Raw genomic sequence first — 20571 nt, forward strand, 5'->3', positions numbered from 1 at the left:
ACCTAGTGCCTTCCACCATGGAATCCAAGGCTGCTTACATGCTGTTCCCCGGCAGTTTCATACCTAGGAACTAACCACATTCAACTACCTCCGCTGCAGCAAAGTGGTGGCCTCATAAGCTCATAGGCCACACTTATGTAGATAAATTCAGCTTCTTAGCATAAATCAAGAGGTTTGTGCACACTGGCCTTAAGCTCACTGCAATAACTGTTCTGTACTACCCAGGACACGATGCATGAGTCACTCACCGGTTTTTCTATAAGATCAATGCAGGGCTGCAGATCCAGGCCAAAGTCAATGAAGTTCCATTCTATGCCCTCACGCTGGTATTCTTCTTGCTCCAGGATGAACATGGTGTGGTTGAAGAGCTGTTGCAGCTTCTCATTCGTGTAGTTAATGCACAGTTGTTCAAATGAGTTCAGCTAATTCCGGAAAAATAGAACAACACAGGTCTAGGTGAATGCTGCCCACCAAACGGTTACCTACTAGTATCCCCATTTCTGAACCAACATTCAACTACAGTTTCTCCACTGCCTTATTTACTGAGATGAAGAAGGCATCTTGTTAGGTGCTTAGCAGCACTCATTTGAGCATCAATTCTAAACTTGGAGCAGCAGACATCTGCTCTCCACTTAGCAGCAATCCTGCATGCCAATTCTTACTTTACTGAAAGAAAGAGTATTTGACAGAAAACATTATATTAAGGTTATTTATTTTGTTCCAAAATCATTTTTAAACACAGTCATTTTGGATTTTTCAGGCATACCAAGACCATAATATTACATCTAACATTGAAAAACTAGGATCGGACCCTAAGTTTGCTCATGTTGGCTGAAGTGTCCCCTGAGGGAAGTTGCACTCATAATGTTCCCATCAGTAGATGGGGGAAACGAGATTTGCCAATTCCCATCCCATGCACCCCCTTTCCCCCCTGGTCTAGAGGGTTGGGGGGACCTCTGGGGTACAATAAGATACAGTGCAGGGTGGGGGGTGATCAGCAAAAACTGCCTGTTCCTCTTTCTGCTAGAGGGATGCTCTGCTGGATCTTGGTTCAGTCCATGGAAGGAGACCTTCCATTTGTGGAAGCCTAGTTAAGATCTAAGCCACAATCTTTCAGAAAAGGAGCTTACACTGGACTTTAAGAATGTCTCTAGCGTCTCTTCAAAAGAATTCTATTTTGTTCCTACTTGCTTCCTGGGGTCACTGAAAAATTATGTGATACGAGTACACTATGGTCCAGTACATCAAAGGTGGGCTCCCTTGCATTCCTTCCTGGTTGAGCCCTGGGATGAAACTGGAAGAACCACAGTTCAAGTGGAGGTTCTTAGTTGACATCCCTCCTTGAGCAACACTAACATGCAAACACAGTACGTTGGAATTTAAAAGTGCGGCTGCCCTTTACTTACCTCAAAGATTTCAAAGCCAGCAATATCAAGGATTCCTATGAAAGATGCTCCTTGTCTCTTTGTCTTATCCAGTGCCTTGTTGATACGCATCACCAGCCAACGAAACATGCGCTCATAAGTGGCTTTAGCCAGAGCCTCAATGGCAAAGTCAGCCTTAAAAAAAGGGGGTAAAAGTCACATGTACAACCCAAACCAGATGGCAAAAAAACACTATCACAATTGTTAAATTTAAGGTTGCAGTGCCTGAATCATTGTCAGAAAGTTAAATCTTTCGTAAATACTCGCCTCTACAAAACAACATGCAAGCGTCAGCCAATGCTACAGGGCTGGTACTACCATATAAAAGCCTGAAGCAAGAAGAGAGGCAACTCAGTTCAGGAGAAATTCCCTCTGGCCTGATGGACGCCAACAGTGAGATCATGGCTTTTTTACTTTTCAGAACATCATCTTCTTGAATCAACTAAATTATGCAAAGATAATCTGCAAATATTCTTATCTTACTTTCAAATACGGAAGTTTTTTGTAATTTTTTTAAAGGCTTTTGGAACTTTTCAGCTTTCATCCTGTTTGTACACACCATACTGGCAGCAGCACGCATACAGAATGTTGCTGGGTGGGGTGTGGGATGTGCATGGGCGCAGGAAAGAAACATGAACACCAGAGCTTTACATTCCCAACTACTACTCTTTGCATTGTTCCAATATGGAGCTTCACAGAATGACTCTAGTTAGGACCAGTTGGGAATTCACCCTTTAAAGACTTGAAATACATTCCTATGCACCTTCAGTTGAAAGTAAGCTCCACGGCATTCAACAGGACTTACTACAGTGAATAGGACTGCAGTCTAACTCTCAACACACAGCTCATGCTCATTTCCTTGAAAACCTATTTGACAGGTCCGTCTCTAGAACCATTTATGTGATCCACTGATCATCTGTCTACATGTCCGTGTAAAGATACTGCTTATTCTTTACTGTCTTTGTTGCAAACCTGTACAAAACATACCTGCTCTTTAGTTTGAGCCTTTTGGACATAGTCTCGTCCCACTTTGATACGAGGGGTGAGAATTCCTCTGCTGAAGTCTGTCACATTGATACCCAGAAGGTGGGAAACTTTCTGAGCAGCTACAAGAGAGAAAGCAAAAGTCAAGTTTTAATATTTGTTTCTTCCATTTTACTGTGAAAATGAGTATTTTTAAGTACACTGCTCTGCAGAGTGTCACTTAAGGGAACCTAACAACTTTTCAAACACAGGGAAAGCTGAAACCATTGTTCTTTGTGTGCTACAGATAGAGATACAGAGGGTTGATTATTGTTTTGTGTATGCCACTCATTTGTTAGAGAAACTCTAGGTTTAGTGCATGATCTGAAGGCAAAGTATGTAGCAGCTTGCTGAAACCAGGCAGGAAAAAGTCTGGTCACTGTCTGGATGAGGAGTTCCACATTGAAAGAACAGTGAGAGTTACATGTGATCATAAAATAGTTATTGGGTTTTCTAGGAAAGGATGACAACAATCCCTGCCTGTTTTTGATTGACAGACTTGCACTACCAAATAAATATCTCCGTTACAAGCCTGCTTACCAAGGTGTAAATCAGTTTAAGTGCTAAATTCAGAGTTACTAAGAAAGGTGTGCTGATTTCTGAAGGTTTTTCAACAGCTTACACTTGGCTGCTTACAATTTCTTGCAGACTCGAGTACCTGCTGGTGGCTCCACCAATTCCATGAGCATTTATGAATGAAAGACTCCCTGATTCAGAGAACACAGCTACACTTCCCCTCACCATTTAAGGCACTTGAGTTGTAGATGGCATCAGGTCTGGCTTACTGAGTCAAGGTTTTACTGCCCCTCTGGCTTGGCATCAAATTTCTAACATTTGGTGTTCAAATGCCAGAAACCATGATCACAGCAATTTCAAAACACACAAGCATCTGTCTCAGTCAGGAGTTTCACATTTGATATTAGAGGGCAACTGTGACATTTAAACTAATTTGTTTCAGCCGTGAATTGGAAGCAGGTTCCATCACAACCCCACTCAAGTCCTAAATGCATGCCAGCTCCCATTACACAACTGGAACTCAGTTTCTGGCTGTTCCCTCATTCACCTTCTGCCTGGCACAAGAAAGTCTGTAATGCATACTTGTTCTAAAATATAGATGAGGAGAGATATTCACTCCTATAGATCAAGAATCAGTATCTAGTTTTGATGATCAACTTCCTGCAAGTGACCCAACCCCAAACCAGTCAAGTTTGTGTCACTGTAGTTAATCCCAATCATACACAGTTGCTTGCTATCTATTAATTTTGTTGCCCATGTTCAGCTTTCCTCACCTTCTTGATGCCTTGTCTACTCTCTTCCTCCTATGTCCTCCATTTCTCTTCTGCATCTTTCCTTTCAGCTACCACCAACTGACGCTTCTCCCTCACTCTTTCCCTACATTCTACACCCCTTCCTTCACTTGTCCTGCGTTCTATAATGTAATAGCAACAGGCATTACATGTGCCTATTCCCGGGTGGTTGCAATTACACAGTGGATGACCCAATATTTACATGTAGATAATATGTTTGCCACCAGGAGGCAACAGCAGTTACCGAGGATATCCAGTTTACATCAAAAAGCCATCAACGGTATTGCTGTGCTGCACACACTCACTAGAGTTCACTACAGTACATATTTCCACTCTCGTCTGACTTCATATGTGATGCCAACATTTTAAGAAGTGGGCTCTTCCACAAAGGAGCACCGACTTCCAGCCCATGGGGGAATTTATTTACCTGTATTGTCTGGCATGGAGGCTTGGTCTGTATTGCGCTCCTTCTTGAAGACAATATTGCCAAGCTGAAGAACACCCGATATCACCTTCAGCAGACCTAAAGAAAACACCCAAAAGTTACTACATGTCACTTAAGAAACACCAGGCACAGATGAACGAACGACCAATTGTTTCATTCCCACTAGCCTTTTGGTATATCGGAGTCGCACAAATGGATCTGCAACAAAATGCTTCTGTTCACCGTCCCAGTCAGCCATGGCCTCCTCCACAATACTCCACACCATTTCTCCTCTTACCCAACAGCCAGTCTTCCATGTTTTGGGAGGGTGTAGTGGTTCTAGGGGTTGCTCGTGCGTAAGCCGGTGCAAACACCTGGCTGGGTTGCCTGAGTGAACCTTTTCTGTCCGGACAGCCACTCACCCGTGGCTGTCTCAATCGCTGGCAGAATCCGTCAGTGGGCGTTTCTTAAACTTCTTCCAGCAAAGAAGCTCTTTGACGCCCAGTCTCCTCCTACTCTCTCTGTGCGAAAGCCTTCTGCGCAAGGAGGGCGTAGGCAGCGGAGGACCTCTACTCTCCCCGCTGGTCCCCGGCAAGGAGTCATGGGACCGCCTCGCCGCTTCCCCCATCTGCCCCCCTTCTCCACTGGTGCTACGCTGATTCTCTTCCCCAGAAGAGGGGCTGCCTCTCCCAATCCCGGGACGCTCTCTGGAATCCCTCTGGATTTTGCTCTCTCCCTCCGGCACTGATGGCAGTTCCCTGACAGAGGGTCATCCACCTTTTTTTTTTTTTTAAATCTCAATATTTCTTGGTACTTCTACAAACCTTGGAATTGTCTAAGTCTTCCCAAACCTCCCTCTAGTACCTTTTTGGTTACACATTGTATTCATGTTAGATTTATATTCTGACCATACAGCTTACAAAACAATTACATGTGTGCCTGATCAGAAATATAAGAAACAGTAATTCCTGGAAAAGGCAAGATGGCTCAAAGGGCATTATTATCATCCAGCTCATGCGCCCCAAAAGTCAAGGAAATTTTTTTTAAAAAAATAATAATAATCTTACAACCTGTGACATTTCAGAAAATGTAGCATATTCTGCTACCAAATACTGAAAGGCATCATTATTTGGTAGCAGAATATGTAATACAAAGAGACTGACACATTTTGCCTAACAGATTTATTATGAAAGAGGAGAGTGGATGTTACTATAATTGCATTTATTAATCTTTTTTCACAAGTCACCCAAAGCAGCTTACAAAATGATACATTTGGGTCCACTCATAAAAGGTCCAGGAGGAGCACTGATATTGTATATGCAATGACGTCTAACCTTTTAATCTTCCAAGCTTCTAAAGCACAAAGTGGTAGTGCTAACACTGTGTGGCAATGCCAGTACTGAAGCAGGCAGACTCCAGAGTCACCTACGATTAAGTTACCCCAAAACATTGAGTCTAATGCTGTATTGACAGATGCAGACAGTCACTAGGCCCTGTCTCCTGTGATGCCACATCTGGAGTCAGGTATGTCTTACAGGCAGGGACCTTGGTGCACTAAGGATTCTGACACTCAGGATACAGTACTACGTTACAGGAGCTGCAAATTTACCATGACCCATGCTGCTATCTCCAATCAATGAGGGCTACTTGCCTGTTCTTCATGAGTTAAGAGCCTATGGGAGGATCACAGATTTCACCCCACACAACACAATGGGGAGAGTATCATGATTAAATATTAGCTGTGGAAAAAATGGGCCCGTAGATACTCTACTCTTTCAAAGTCAAGCATCTCATTTTAGGTTTCAGTACCCCTGCGGGGCTTGTCTATTTCTGCCTAAACATCCCAAGCTCCAAACTTCCAAGCTAAGGCAACCTATATAAGTCATTCCAAAAACACTGTACTACTGTATGTTTGCTCCATCAGATGGACCAACTTATCCAGCCAAACAGTTACTTTTTATTCAATTTAAACAAACATGTTTTAAAGAGGTTTAAGCCCTTGAGCCTAAAATCAGACTTTCAAACCACCTGCCTTCCAGATGTGGGATCTTCACATGCTTAATACTGTATAGTATTTAATGCGTTCAGCAACTGAAACAGGGAAGGAGGAGCATTTTTTCACCACTCAATTATGTTGAATGGTTTATTTAAAAATTAAGGTTCATTATTGTTTCACAAGATGTGTATCTCTTTAAAGGCCAGAGTAAATATCATGACCTAGTTTTACAGCTGTGAAACAGTATAGCAGGTGCTGTTAAGTTGTGTTAATTAAGCTGTGTCAGCAACTGGGTATAGTATATAAAGAGCAGTGTGTACCTCTCTCAGTACCCTGGTGAATGGGTCATACTTATAGATTGAATGTAAAAGGACTTTTTGTTTTTGTAATTAAAGCCAAACTATATATATATATATATATATATATATATATATATATTCCTAAATCTGTGGTCTCCCCAGCACGCTTTCTGCAGTGCAATTAATCTGCTAAATACACAACAAATTACACATCTAAAAACCTTTACACTGGATGTTCATCCACAACACAAAGCAGTAGGAGCAGCTGTTTTAACCAAGCTTGCAAATAAGGTGGAAAGAAAGCTGGGCAGCTTGAAATGTAGGCTGGCAAGCTACTTGCTCGTGTGTGTGTGTGTGTGTGTGTGTGTGTGAGAGAGAGAGAGAGAGAGAGAGAGAGAGAGAGAGAGAGATTGTCCTTTGGAAACCTCTCTTTGCAGAAAGAGGGTACTTGCCAAAATCAACCTGAATGCAGGGAAAGGCCACTATCTAACATCCCCAGATAGGCACATGCAGATCACTCATTTAACAACTCAAAGTATCCAGGTGCTTGGGGATATCACTGTTATTTAGCAATCTTCACCACAACCCGCTTGCACTTCTAAAGCCCTTTTTAGAAGCTTCATACCAATCTGCTCTTCATCTGGAATGCCCATGATCCTCATTGCCTCCATCGTCTCTTGAAACATGTCCTTGTCCTGCTGACCCGGGATTGTAACGTGCCCATTAGAAAGGAAGCGGTATTTGTTGTAGGGCTCCAACAGCAAGTCATCTAAAGAGGCAATAAAGTTTAAACATTAGTGCATAACTTCAGGGTAAACATTCAGGGCAAGTAGCAAGGCTTATATGACAAGTCTGACAGCTCAAATATACAACTACTCAGTATTAAGGATGTCTGCATTAGGCCTCCTATATTAAACCCTAGGCTAAGTATTCTTGCATTCCAGCAATTGCTAGATCTTCAACATTAAGCAGAAGCTTAATGTTGTTTCGATCGGAAAAGGTTACGTGAATCTTTTTTCATCCCTTATCTAGAGATCTAAACACTGCCCTGCAGATAGTTATGCAACAGTAGTAAACAGGTAAGAACTATCCCGCATCCACAAAAAATGGTTAGTTGGGTTAACTTCAATTAAATGGTGTATAACTTCAATAACCCATTTGGTACAACACTTATGGAAAGCAGCAGAACCAGCTTACTTACAAAAACAGTAACTCCCTGTTGCCTATATTCTCACCCGTAAATCATTTGAAGGGCAATTACTTGCTGCAAGTTCAGTAAATTCTTTTGCAGTATTCTAAGAGTGCTGTTAACACTCCTAATTTGATGTTTCTCATGTCCTTAATTAACTCAGTACAGCCTTCAGATAAGGAAATGTTGACATTGGTTGAGTCTGACAAAGCTAGATCAGTCTTGGGGGAACAAAGACTATACAAGAGGAAAGGGTTAAAAAAAAGACAGAATGCCTGTGCAAAGCACTTCTAAAGAGACTACTAGTAAACTAGGAGTCTATAATTTAAGCACCAAGTACTCACTCTTCAGGTGTTCCCCTGCCCCGGTCAGCAAGTAATAGAAGATGTGGAATGTTCGTTCTTCTTTGGCCTGACGTATTGCTCTCGATTTCTCCAACAGATCTTTGGTAAGTTAAGGGAGAAAAAACAACTACCCATGTCTACATAAATTATATGTATACAGATTCTCAGGTAGCTTGGCATCTTTCTCAGACCCAAACTGGGCAAGTTGTTTTTGCGAAAACCTCTCACATTCAGGAATTAAGCCTCTATACTTTGAATGCTCGACTTCTGTTCATATTATCCTCTCCTTCTGTCACCATACTACTATTAAAGAAAAAGATACATAAAAGATTTTTCAAAAACAAAGTAACCCAGTTTGCGTGAACTTTAACTGTGCAGGAGTTTGGCAAAACATAATAAAGGGTTTTGGGGGGAGGATGTAAAGAGTTGTTATTTCGGACTCAATGAGGTATGTTTAAAAGGCAGCTCATGTATTACAGTACTCTGCCAGATTGAGGCTTCTGCCCTAGCGTGGCTCTCAGCAGCTGAGCCCATAGTGCATGTGAGTTAACACAAATGTTCACAAATGGTGTATTATGTTGAACTGGATCACAAGTACTTCAGGAAGAGATCTTATTTTAAATGTAGCTATAAGATCACTACTCATATGCACGTTAATCGAAGGTTGCCAAGCTCTTCTGAAAATATTATCGTCTTCATAAAAGGCAAGTTGCTTCTTCAAAGTACAACTTCAAAACACTATCCGCCCACACCTTTTCTTAAGCCAAGATGCCTGTGTGCTCTCCTCCTCCCCCCACTTTAGTTGTTATTTGGATTTCCCTATCTGTGGGAAGGATACAGGTCTCAATATTGGCTCCTACAATGTAGCCATTTACATCGAAGTTGATTCTGATGAACTTTCCCTGAAAGAAGAAAGAAAACAAGAACTCTTAGCCGACTACACATATTGTAAATGTGGGGTATACAGCTGCTATTCTAGATTTCTATATAAAACTCAGGCTCATTCTACAGAACAGCCAAGGAACTTGATAACGGGATACTCTTACAAGCATTAAGTGATTAATAAATTAGATGGATCTCAGTAGAGGACCAGGACCTAGGACATCTGCCGCCTCAGATGCCACTTGTGGTGAAGGCAGGGAAAATATAATTTTAAATAGGCCACTTTGGCTTCTATTCATTTCCAGGTGCTACATAGCACAGGGTATTTAATGTCTAATACCACACCATTATAGCTTCAGTTTCCTTTTAAAATAAATGTTTCAAATCATTCTTAAAAAGGATATTTTACACAGTAAACAGCTAAGTATATTTGATTTTTTTTTGTTTATGATTACTTTTATTGTTTATAACTACTTCATTATGTTTATGTAGTTATGTAATTTTTTATATATGTTGTAAGCTGCCTTGAGCATGGTTTTAAATTTGGAAAGGCAGCATACAAATAAAATGTTTGATATTGCTAACTATATCAGAGGCAATCAGGGTTTAGGATGACTCACGCATATAGTATTAATATGAGTTTGTGGGTAATCTACTTGCCCCAAATACCCTTCAAATGCGGACAAGGTGAAGTTTGCATTCAGAACTACATCCAAGGCCAAACAGCTAAAACCACATTCAACTATATCCTTCCCCTGCCCCCCAAACTTCAAATGCATAATTCAAGTAAGGAGGCAGATACTCACAAATCTTGAAGAGTTGTCATTCTTAACTGTTTTGGCATTTCCAAAGGCCTCCAAGATGGGGTTGGCCTGCAGTAGCTGCCTCTCAAGCTCCCCCTGGAGTCAGGAAATCAGACATGAAAATTACTTTCAACCCATTCATTTAGAAGGTGATATATTTTGTCAACTCCTGGCTCCAAACTCTTATTTCCATAAGTAGCACTGTATAGATGTGTTGGGAGATGTATGCCTTAAGAAATACACTTCCTTAATGGTAAACTAATGACATCAAAAGAAAAATCTCTCCATACGGTAAGCTCAGAGAAACAAAACCTGCTGCCTTCAAGGTTTATATCATGGGTAGGCAAACTAAGGCTCGGGGAGCCGGATCTGGCCCAATCGCCTTCTAAATCCTGCCTGCGGATGGTCTGGGAATCAGCATGTTTTTAGATGAGTAGAATGTGTGCTTTTATTTAAAATGCATCTCTGGGTTATTTGTGGGGCATAGGAATTCATTCTTGATTTGTTTTTCAAAATATAGTCCGGCCCCCCACAAGGTCTGAGGGACAGTGCACCGGCTCCCGGCTGAAAAAGTTTGCTGACCCCTGGTTTATATGAATACATAGCTGCTGAAAAACTGTTCCACTTTTGCTGACCTAAGATCACACTGCATCAACTTCTCCTCCTATTCCAGCTTTCCATGTTTCTGAACTTGCTTTCCACTGGACTTTAGTACCTCCCAGAGCTCAGATACACAACTCTTCGGTTTCCATATAGCACCAAATCTGCTGCTGGTGCTACAACAGTTGCAGTGTAAACTTGACAGTTTTGCTCACTCAGCTGAATGCAGGGCTAAGAAAGGGGCCTTTACTCAACTGTTGCTTTGGGTTTCCTGTAAGTGATCCAACTTCACATACATTTAGAAGAGCTCTGAACTCTGCTGTCCGTTGTGCAGCTTGGTACCACAACAACAGCAGCAGCAACAACATTGTTTCATGGTGACAGTGGGCTTGTTGGGCCATTGGAATAGATTCTGGCCAAGACAGCTGCTATCCATCACAGACCACCCCATCAGCTGTGCAGAAGGAAGCAAAGCCTCAGATGAGTGCCGAAAAGTTTATTTTGCCAGCAATGTAGAATTTCCTCTATTGTCACATGTGCATGTATGCTAGGAAGGCCTCTGCCCCCCCCCCCCCGCAATTCTCCCGTTTGATCCTGCAGTGGAGTCCTAATCCTTTGTTTGTTACTGCAATCTGTTGCTATGGAAATGAGTGATGTCACAGACCGAAACACTACAACTTCAGCGCAGGGTCAAGATCTGAAGAAAAGCTATGTTTAGAGGAAGCAGCAGCAGCTTAAATATTCCAATGCAGGACTCCAGGGCTAAAAATGTAACTATAAGGAGCAATGGTTGCTTTGAGTGTTTTTCTGCAGTCAACAGTAATTCATTGCACCTTTTTCACTAGAAAAATGGGGGGGAGGGATTAAGAAGAGACACAAATGGGTTGGAGCCAGCCACAGAAGGAAGGGGGAGGCTGTTTTAGAGACCCAAAGAAGCACAAGCTATTGTAGCTCCCCATATAAACTTAACCAGTGAAGAATTTAGAGAAGGAATTGGCTACCTAGCTGACAGTAAGATTATGAAAACCTAGAGCTACCAAATGCATTTGAAACAAGACGTTGCAATACATACTCATCCCCAAATAGGAGTGCTGTTTCTTTTTTCCCCCAACTATGACTACTGGGCATGCTCAGTCCTCAATGGGTTGTTTGGGGGATTGTCCTCATAGGGCTGCGGGCGTTGCTTAAGACTTCTTCAAATATGAGACTCCCTCAATCCAATACCACTTTCTTGTTTCTCAGCAGTCCCATTTTAGCTCAATTTCTGCCAGCACTCACCACCACCAATTCTTAGTAGAGGGAATGACTGCATATTGTGATCAAGTAATATACAATGTCCTTTTTCTGAAATATCTGATTCATGAGTTAGGGTCTGTTCGGATACTATTTCCCACCAAGAAGAGATCAGGAACATGACTTAAGGTGTCACAGAACCAAGGAAATCCCATACCCTATGCAATTTCTTCATTTGATCACACAGTGAGGGACATATGAGCCCAAAGCCTGTTTCTGGACACAATCCCAGGAGTGAAATAATGTCCTAACAGGTCCTCAATATGGGTTGCTAATATTTATTTTTCTTCAGTTGCAGCCTGAACTTTTTCATTCTTTTTTGTGTGTCGCATAGCCAATTTAATCATGCATGTCACTACAGCCACAGATTCTGTTCCATTTGGCCACAGTGTGGGCATGAGCCTTTCATCGTTTCAGAAAAACTTGCATAAAGAGTATCTTCACAATTTTCCCACACAGCAGCTCCAAATACTTCCTCCAGGAAAGAATCCAGGAACAGTATCACCCTTGGGAGTCTTCAGATATTTGATGTCTGGTCCGGAAAAGGCTTTTAAAGATTTCCACCCCTCTACTCATGACTAAAGCCAGCTGAAGCAGATCTCAGAAGGGATTCAGGATGAGAAGAGACAGTTTGAACTAATTGTCCCACCTTGGAACTAACCAGCCGGTCTGCTGAAACAGCAGATCATGCCAACCTCCTCCTCCAGCAATGCTGCTGCTGAGAAACTTTAGAAAATACCAAATGCTGTGGACAGCTTTGCTTGAAAGCACTACGGTGCTAAGAATTTCAATTGCAAAGTGAAAAGTTTGCCCAAGTTGTGGTTTTAAAACTCTGCAATCTAAAGCCTAGCACTATTAATACATAAAGCCGGGTGCATGTCATATCCAGCCATCCTTTAACACAACTTTCCTGATCAACAGGCCTGTCTCCTGACCCTGGAAACTATCACAAATATTGATTCTAAGCATGTCTGGGGGGGGGGGATCAAAACTCTCCTAAATAAGCCATTAATAATTGTTAATTCCTACTCAAAAGCATGGGTGGAAAGATTGATTGTGATAGTTAGATTTAAACATCAACACACACAACATAAAAAAGTTCTATGTCTGCTTCAGGCTTCTAAAAGCAATACAGTACTTTGACTAATCTTAAAAAAACCCCAAAAGGACTTCAAGTTAAAGCTGGGGGAAGGGCTCCAAAATTGTTACACTGGGGGCTGATTGATTGCCACCTTATATCCTAGGTTTTGACAGCACTGGGACAGAATATACATGCTTTCAGATCCCTAAATCCTAACACAGAAATGTTTTTTGTGCCTGTTCTAAGTATACTCACTGACAGTCTATTGGAGCAGCTGTCATCTCTCAAAAGGTTTGGCATACAGAAGACTATATCTTGGTTTGCTTCCAAAAGCCACTCATTAGAATGTGCGCACACGCACACACACCATGCAGAGATATTTTGAGAGCTAACCCTATGGACACACAGCATGCCAGTACATTAAAGAATCAAAACCCAAGATTTTATGTAGCAACAGGGAATACACTTGGCATCTGGGTTTCATTATAATGTTTACAAGATAACTAGCATTTCCTCATGTGTTTAACTTGGGCAAAGAGCTCTGAGCTGGAACATCCAGCCTGTGCCGGGGCAGTTTCTTCATGACCTTTCCCAACATCCTGCACCACAGCAAGTACGCTGGATGGGTTGAGGAGAGTGGAGAAAGTCAGCTGGCTCTGTCTAGCCAGAATACCATGGATACCAGATACCCTCTTTGGAACAGCACAGAGTATCTGTGTCACTGTGCAGAATGCCTCTCAGCGCACATAGGAAATTCTATTCAGACAGACCTAAAGTGAGAATTACTAATAGGTTTTGACTATACGTGAGAAAGTGTCATGAGGTAAACTGTAGTCTCCCATTCGGGATGTCTCGGGAGGAAGAAAGCTGTGTGATTCAAACTGTGAACTGATAGTGGCAAAAAGTGACATTGGTGGGAGTGAAAAGCTGCTATAAGTCACACAGTAGAGCAACACACGCATTCCTGGTGCAGATCGTGCAGTAAACGTGCAGCTCACCTATGAAGTCCCAACTGATGAGTTCGGACATAATCCATCAAGAGAAGGGAGGAAAAATAAATGAGACAATATTTCATAGATACCCTCCTTAGCACAAAAGACACACACTGTCAGAGTGTTTTTGCTTACTACCTATAACAGAAAAGAAGGCTCTAGTGATGGAACACTTTCTTCATTGCAAATGGGGGGGGGGGGACAACAGCCACAACTCCAGGAGAAGAGGTGGTCAAGTAGTTTTAAACTGACGCTACAATAAGGAGGCAGATGGTACCTCCCTGCCAGTAGGTGAATGCACTGTCACATACAGCGGTCATTTAGACACAATTCAACATCTACTGCCACTTCACTGAAGTCAGTGAACACAAGTCAGGAGCACAATATTAGCCAGTCTCACATAAAATTCGGGACCATTCACATTATTACAAAGCATCAATCAGTACTAAATTATCTCCCATAAAGAGGTCAGCTTGTATTTGCAGTTGAAATAGCAGAGCAAATTCCTATTAGAATACAGAAACTTACTTGATCCTTCTTGCTCTTGTGTGATGAAGCAACATGAGCCAGATACTGAATGACCTTCTTGGTGTTTTCTGTCTTACCAGCTCCAGATTCACCTCTGCAAAAGGCAAAGCATTATCGGGATATATTTGCAAACATTTACCTCTCTTTAGCAACTTTCTAAAATATTGTTTTCAGGAGCCTAGTCCACATATTTCCCTAAACGTCTTGCTAGCTTGTATATGGTGAACAAGGTTACCACAATACCTACCAGGTTGCTTTCTTAACTACCAGTTCTCCAAGCATTTACACTTGATATGCTTCCACTAGGGGGGCCTATAACGTCTTCTCCTGGTCTTTATCTGCCCTTATCTTTTTCTAGTGAGACTTGGTAAACATGTGAAAAATTATGCACACACCTGCCTTTCAAAGTATTAGTTAGACCCGGAGAGATTAAAGTTTCACAGTAAAACCACTCCTGTGAGTCAACTACATTTTAAAAAGCTGCTTAAACTGCCAAGAACTATATCAGCAATGGGGAAATTATGCAAATACTTACGTGCAAAGAATGGCCTGATCCTCTCGATCTGAAATTAAGAAGCAAACAAAAGACGATCAGATTCAGGCCAAGGTCACCTTTATTCCATCTCACTGCCTCTTAAGCAAACTTGCATAGTCTCAGGCCTCTTGGCAAATCTCTTCAACACAGCCTGCACCTCTGTTGTTGTATTTTCTTGCACATACACCCCCAGCAGATTCAACAAAATGCAATGGAGGGGTGGGGTCTTAAAGGGTAGCCTCAATGCCTATATTGCCCTTATTCAAGTAAAACAGTATGACTGGGATTACTGATAAATTAATAAATCCTGCCTATCTTCACAGCCACCATGTTATCTACAGAATTCCTGCTCTTGGTGTGGTATGCGCAGAAAAAAAATTCCAAATAGTTGGGAGAACCATATCACTTGTTTTATACTCTCCTACATGTATAACTAAAATTCCTTTTTGTGTCAGGTAAGATTAGAAGGTGACGTAACTTAACCAAGCGTGCAAGCCAGAGTTCTCTGCTGATACAGAGCCATACCCAATAGCATTTTTTTTTTACCTGATTTTTTTACCACTGCTACAGGAACCAAAGAAACTGAAGAGCTGGGATTCAGGGTTAGTAATTCAGCTACTCATATACAGTGCATTTTATATGGTGCTTAGCTACATACAGAGGGTGATCTCCAACTAAGTCATATTCTGAGTAGACCCACTGAAATAAACTGACTTGTTACTGAAGTTTATTGATTTCAGTGTGTCTGCTCAGAGCATGAGTTAGTCAGAGATCACCCAAATTAATTAATAACCAGTTAGATTACTCCACTAGCATACATGTGCCTTGCAAAGTAAGTGACAAGTTTTTGGACTCTCTACCAGTTAATAAGAGCATACGAGTTGAAGGATTCTCAACAGTTAATGGGCTCTGCATGACTGGGCATTGATTCATTTGCACATAGCCCCAGGAGGTGTATTTAGTAACATAGACAACTGGGTGGTTCTGTATCATGCAGGCAATTCCAGTAAGGCAGTTTTTTCTCTGAATAATGATGACATTTTTTAAAAGAAGCTACAGGTGCTTAAAGTACACTGTCTCTGTATCCAAACATCAATTCATGCCTCATTACTATAGGGGGAAGCCAAATGGAGAACGCCTGCAGAAGCCCTATGCATCTTGCGTCATAACCAGCCATCCTTTTGCCTACAGTAGGAGCCATTCTACTTCCATTCCAGCCTGCAGGAAAAAACTTAACTCAGCAGCTGACCAATTAGCCTGAAATTCTTTGTGGGAAAAGTAGTGCCTTCATCCCTATAGAATTTGATGCATTAGCAGGCAAACTAGTCAGAAAAAACCCCAAGTGTGGCAGCAATCCCTCCTCCCCCTCTATTGTCAGCTGCAGGTTGGTTAGTCACCTCCTCCTTAAGCTTTAAAGAATGTACCTGCACAAGTACAGGCAAGTCACATGGCAAGTATGCAGACACTACCATAAAAGGAAATAGGCCCCTTTGGAGGGGGGGGGGGCGAGGAGAAGGAGAGAATTTTCCCAGCCTAGTAGAGCAGTCATCACTGGGATAGCTGGAATTCTTCTGCCTGAGAAGTGCCGCATGGTATCCTACTTCCTGTTGCTCAACTCTTAGAACAAACAGACTTCCCTCCCCCAAAACAGTAAGCTAACGCATACACAGAAAAAGCTGCACAATTGCACAATGATACAGCAGCTATGTTATGTTTTAGAATATTGTATTTTCCGTTCAGTCTGGGCTCTATTATGCTCATGAGATTATCCTACAGATTAAATGTGTTTGTATTGTCAGATAAATATTTTATATTATTTTATTGTAAACTGCTTAGAAATATTTCTTTCTTGATCATTATTATGTGATCTGTAAGTTTTGATAAATAAAATAAATACAACAAAGGCACCCATTTCAAAACTGACTGTCCAGCAGGATATTGGGCTGCTCCTTCTGGGGATTGTGCAAGTGCTCAGATAGCCTATATTTGTTTTGCTGGGGCAGGAGGGTGAGAAAGGAAGAAGGAAAATAAATGTAACCAAATGCTCATTTATAAGATAATTAAAGAAGGAGTCTACATCTGCTTTACAGGCCCAGATATGTATCTTTTGACTATGCTTTTAATAAGTAACGCATTAGTCTATAGCATTGGCTCTGTATTTCAGAGCAGTTATTCAATGAGCAGCTGTCTTATGAGCTATACAAGTTCTGTTCAATATTTATTATCAAGCCTGGTCTTTAACACTTAAGAAGCAATACAGATTTTAAAAAGGCAAAATTATTATTTATTCCAGAGAGATGGGCTGTTACAGCAACGCACAAGTTTGTAGACTAACAGGATTATTGTGGTACAATCTGTCATTGACTAGAGTCCATCTTATGAGATGCATGGCTTGGAAGCATTTGATGCAAACTGCTTCATCATGCAAATTTAAATATAGTTTTACGTATCTGTGGAATCCTTGTAGCTGGAAAAAAATAGATGAGTTCTGTAGCAGAAGTGCTAAAATAATGGTAGTTATTACATGCTTCTCAAGTACATGCATTTGAGGTGTTCTAATTGCCCAAGAGGAGATTATATTTTGAACTCTGGGGAGGGTGGGGATAAGAAGAGAAAATGTTAACATGCTGCTTAGTGCTTCACAACTCAGTTACAGAATATCCTAACAGGCCTTTATCACCCACTTCCTCTGCATGAGCAACTCCGAGTTGAGTCTGTTTAACTCCATAAAAGGAGAACATAGCACTCACACTATGGTGACATCATCTCTCCAGCCAAGAGGAAGCAGAGCTAAAAAGGCAAAAGGTTTGATCCCTGCTTATAGCTGATTCATTAACACAGGCAGTTTGACTATTGCTAAAGAGCAAAGCCTGCCTCCTAAATACAGAAAAAGATAGTTTCCCCCATCTCTATGGTTTATCATCAGAAATATTTAGGCATCACAGCTAATGTAACTGCATTTAAGGCACTGTAATTAACAGTAGTAGTAGTACCCCGCCCATCTGACTGGATGGATATAGAACATGAATTATCATACATCTCATCAGCTATCTTGCCTCCTTTGTTTTTACAGTGCTCTTTTTGTAACACATTTTCCATCTCAACACTGGAAAAAGCCTCAGGGGGTACTTCACTTGTCTTTTACAATTTTGGAAATGAGGTGGAGGCATGGGGTGGGGGGACTCCTGGCACACATTATTTCCTCCTTACCATCTCCTTTCCCTGGATGATACAGTAGGGAACAGAGCACCAAGAGGTTAAGAAGTTGGTCAATAATAATATTCTGAGTACTACTCTGACTTGTCTGAACTAAAAGACTAATGAACGGTTTTGGAGCAGTTTAGAATCTGAAAGTGGTTACAGAAATCTTGATTCAATTAAAATTCAACAGTTGGGCAATTAACTTTTATTAGGACCAAATATGTCACAAAATCATGGGAACAAGCTTTTGAATTTTCTACAAAACTTCAAGGGGCAGGTAGGAGAAAGATGGAAGAATTGGCTTGATGTTATAGTCAAAAGGTCAGCATCTAGATTCAGACTTGATTGGCTTCATCTTTGCTAGGTACTGGGATATATTTAGGATTCTGGGACAAAACAATACTGGCTGACCCCCCAATTTGGGAAACAAAGTCCAGTAGTTACCCCAACCTTTCTGCATCTTTAAGCAAACAATACAGGTTCTTTCACTTTTTAAATCTTACTCAACTCATTGCATGAGATTTCAAGAGGCAATATTTTGAGTGCATGTACTTCTAGGGTAAAATACGAAAACTTGCATCTGTTCTTGTCAGATGGACCTCACCATTAACAGATGAAATGTCTTTTTCACACCTCCCACTATCAGTGGCGTAGCGTGGGTTGTCAGCACCCAGGGCAAGGCAAGTAATTTGCGCCCCCTAACCCATGGATTTGCGCCCCCTAACCCTAACCCCCAGATGTTGCGCCCGGTGCGGCCAGCCCCCCCTGCACCCCCCACGCTACGCCACTGCCCACTATGTTAACTGGAGACAATTAGAACATGACCAAAGCAGAATTTTAAGAGGAACTAATTTCATTTCCCACTAAATGAATTTACAGCAAGAAGCAGTTTCACATACAAAGAGAGTCACTTAAAAAACACTATCTTATTCCCTCCAGTCTGCATCATAAAAAAATTGCTCTTTTATATTCTGTGGGTTTAATTTGGTTGGGGAAAAACAGCTGTTAATCATGAGACACCAAAACGACTAAGAATGTTAGAACTCCACTCCTATTGGAAGGCTTGTCTAAACCAACTGCCTTTTTTGTCATCTACCTTGACATCTGGAGATATGCAATATGAATCAGCATGTAGCGACATTCAAATTTTACCTTTTTCTTTTTAAAATGTAGATTCCACTGGCATAATTTACAGCAAATGTAAAGATGTATGCAAAAGTCAACCATGACAATGTCAGGCATCAGCCGAAGTGTTGTGTTTTTTCCCCTCTTGTCAGCCTTAGTAGCCCTTGTTCATATTAAATATGTTTTCCTACCCTTTCCGTATTGATAAAAATAATCAAACTTGTCGGTATGATAAAATATAATCAGACTTACAAAAAAAGATAGTATTTCGAGAGGGGAAATTGTGAAGCATGAGCTATTTCCAACATGGAGCCTATTTGCCCTGGTTATCATTGTTGGGAAATTGACCTCCACACTCTTAAAGGCAAGCTGACAGAATCATTTCCCTCTCTTAAGTACATTTAAGAGAAATGCTGGTGGGGTTATATGAAAGTCATGGCCTTTAACAAAATAAAGACCCAGTTGTTTTTTAAACCTCCCTTTGTGAATCAGAATCCAGAACAAAAGATTTAGCATAAACAAGACTTGATTCAAAAGGGACATGGAATGCTACACTAAGCAAGCCAGACTAGACTTGACTAACAAATAGTACATTCTTGGCCCCAACTTCTGAAATATGTAAACATTATGGGTTTCACACAGAAGATTTAACATTTAACAGATATTGGGGGGAGGGGGAGAGAGGAAGTCTTCAGCTTTAAGTCTCAGCCACAAGGCTATTGAATGAGACCTAAAGATCACCAAGAACCCTCCCTGCTTCCCCAAAATGGCAGAATCCTACATACTACATTATCCCAAGCTTGCAATGCAACAAGGAGAAGCAAACAAAAGCCTGATGGTAGTGGGCTTGCAAGGAAGACTGTTGTACATATTCCAGTTTGTCATAATTTATTGGGTTTGTTCAAGCCACCTATAAAAGGTACTCTGGCTCCACTGTTACTTATTTACATACTGGAGCAGCAGTTCAGCCTCATAAAAGGATACTGACTGGCTGTTTCCTCATTCTCTCTCATACATACACAAGCAAACTCATGAAGGACACCTTGATGCCTATCTTGATGCATTCTTGAATGCATTGAAACCTACATTAACACCCAAGGTTCTAGCAAATCCAGAGTTCTGACGCAGCCATGTATATACCTGATTTCTAGGCCCCTCCCTCTGCCAGCTGATTTGGCCTGGGGCAGGGAGTTTCATCATCATAAAACTATATGGGCTGCCAAAAGAGATGCCAGTTCCAAAAAGAGGCAGTGACACATCAGTCTGGCCGCATTACAAAAAGGTTAAGAAACTTGGGTATTAGTTGAAACCAAGCAAGCCCCTGCTCCTCCTCTGCAGGCTGCCAATTAGCATGCCCTAAACCAAGTGCTGAAATCTAACCAATTAACATGCAGGTCTTTCTGCTTCACCAGCTCAGGGAAATAACTGCACCCCCATGCTGAGAATGGGTCAGAGACATCAGCTTGCCATGCTTTTTTAAGAAGTGCTCAAAACCATGAAAGATTTCCTGCCTGTTAGACTTTGA

At 41.4% G+C, this 20571-nt stretch overlaps 2 protein-coding genes across 4 annotated transcripts in view; one reads left to right on the forward strand and one right to left on the reverse strand.

Annotated features, from left to right (window-relative positions):
* LOC308457706 (uncharacterized protein) overlaps positions 1-4175 on the forward strand; it is a 40896-nt gene extending 36721 nt beyond the window's left edge. For both annotated transcript variants that reach the window (XR_013977066.1, XM_080971841.1), the window contains one exon: positions 3096-4175. Coding sequence is in view for 1 of the 2 variants with exons in the window: in XM_080971841.1 (XP_080827967.1) it covers positions 3096-3142 (47 nt within the window). In the remaining variant the exon portion in view is untranslated. The remainder of the gene's footprint in view (positions 1-3095) is intronic.
* MYH9 (myosin heavy chain 9) overlaps positions 1-20571 on the reverse strand; it is an 84617-nt gene that overhangs the window by 24086 nt on the left and 39960 nt on the right. For both annotated transcript variants that reach the window (XM_080971663.1, XM_080971662.1), the window contains exons 4-13: positions 14721-14748; positions 14186-14279; positions 9695-9787; positions 8845-8908; positions 8007-8105; positions 7099-7242; positions 4182-4277; positions 2412-2530; positions 1407-1559; positions 249-422 (exon numbers count right to left, since the gene is read on the reverse strand). In XM_080971663.1, coding sequence (XP_080827789.1) covers positions 249-422; positions 1407-1559; positions 2412-2530; positions 4182-4277; positions 7099-7242; positions 8007-8105; positions 8845-8908; positions 9695-9787; positions 14186-14279; positions 14721-14748 — 1064 coding nt within the window. The remainder of the gene's footprint in view (positions 1-248; positions 423-1406; positions 1560-2411; positions 2531-4181; positions 4278-7098; positions 7243-8006; positions 8106-8844; positions 8909-9694; positions 9788-14185; positions 14280-14720; positions 14749-20571) is intronic.

The sequence above is a fragment of the Podarcis pityusensis genome (assembly GCF_964106645.2).
Source record: "Podarcis pityusensis genome assembly, chromosome: 10".
Taxonomy (NCBI): domain Eukaryota; kingdom Metazoa; phylum Chordata; class Lepidosauria; order Squamata; family Lacertidae; genus Podarcis; species Podarcis pityusensis.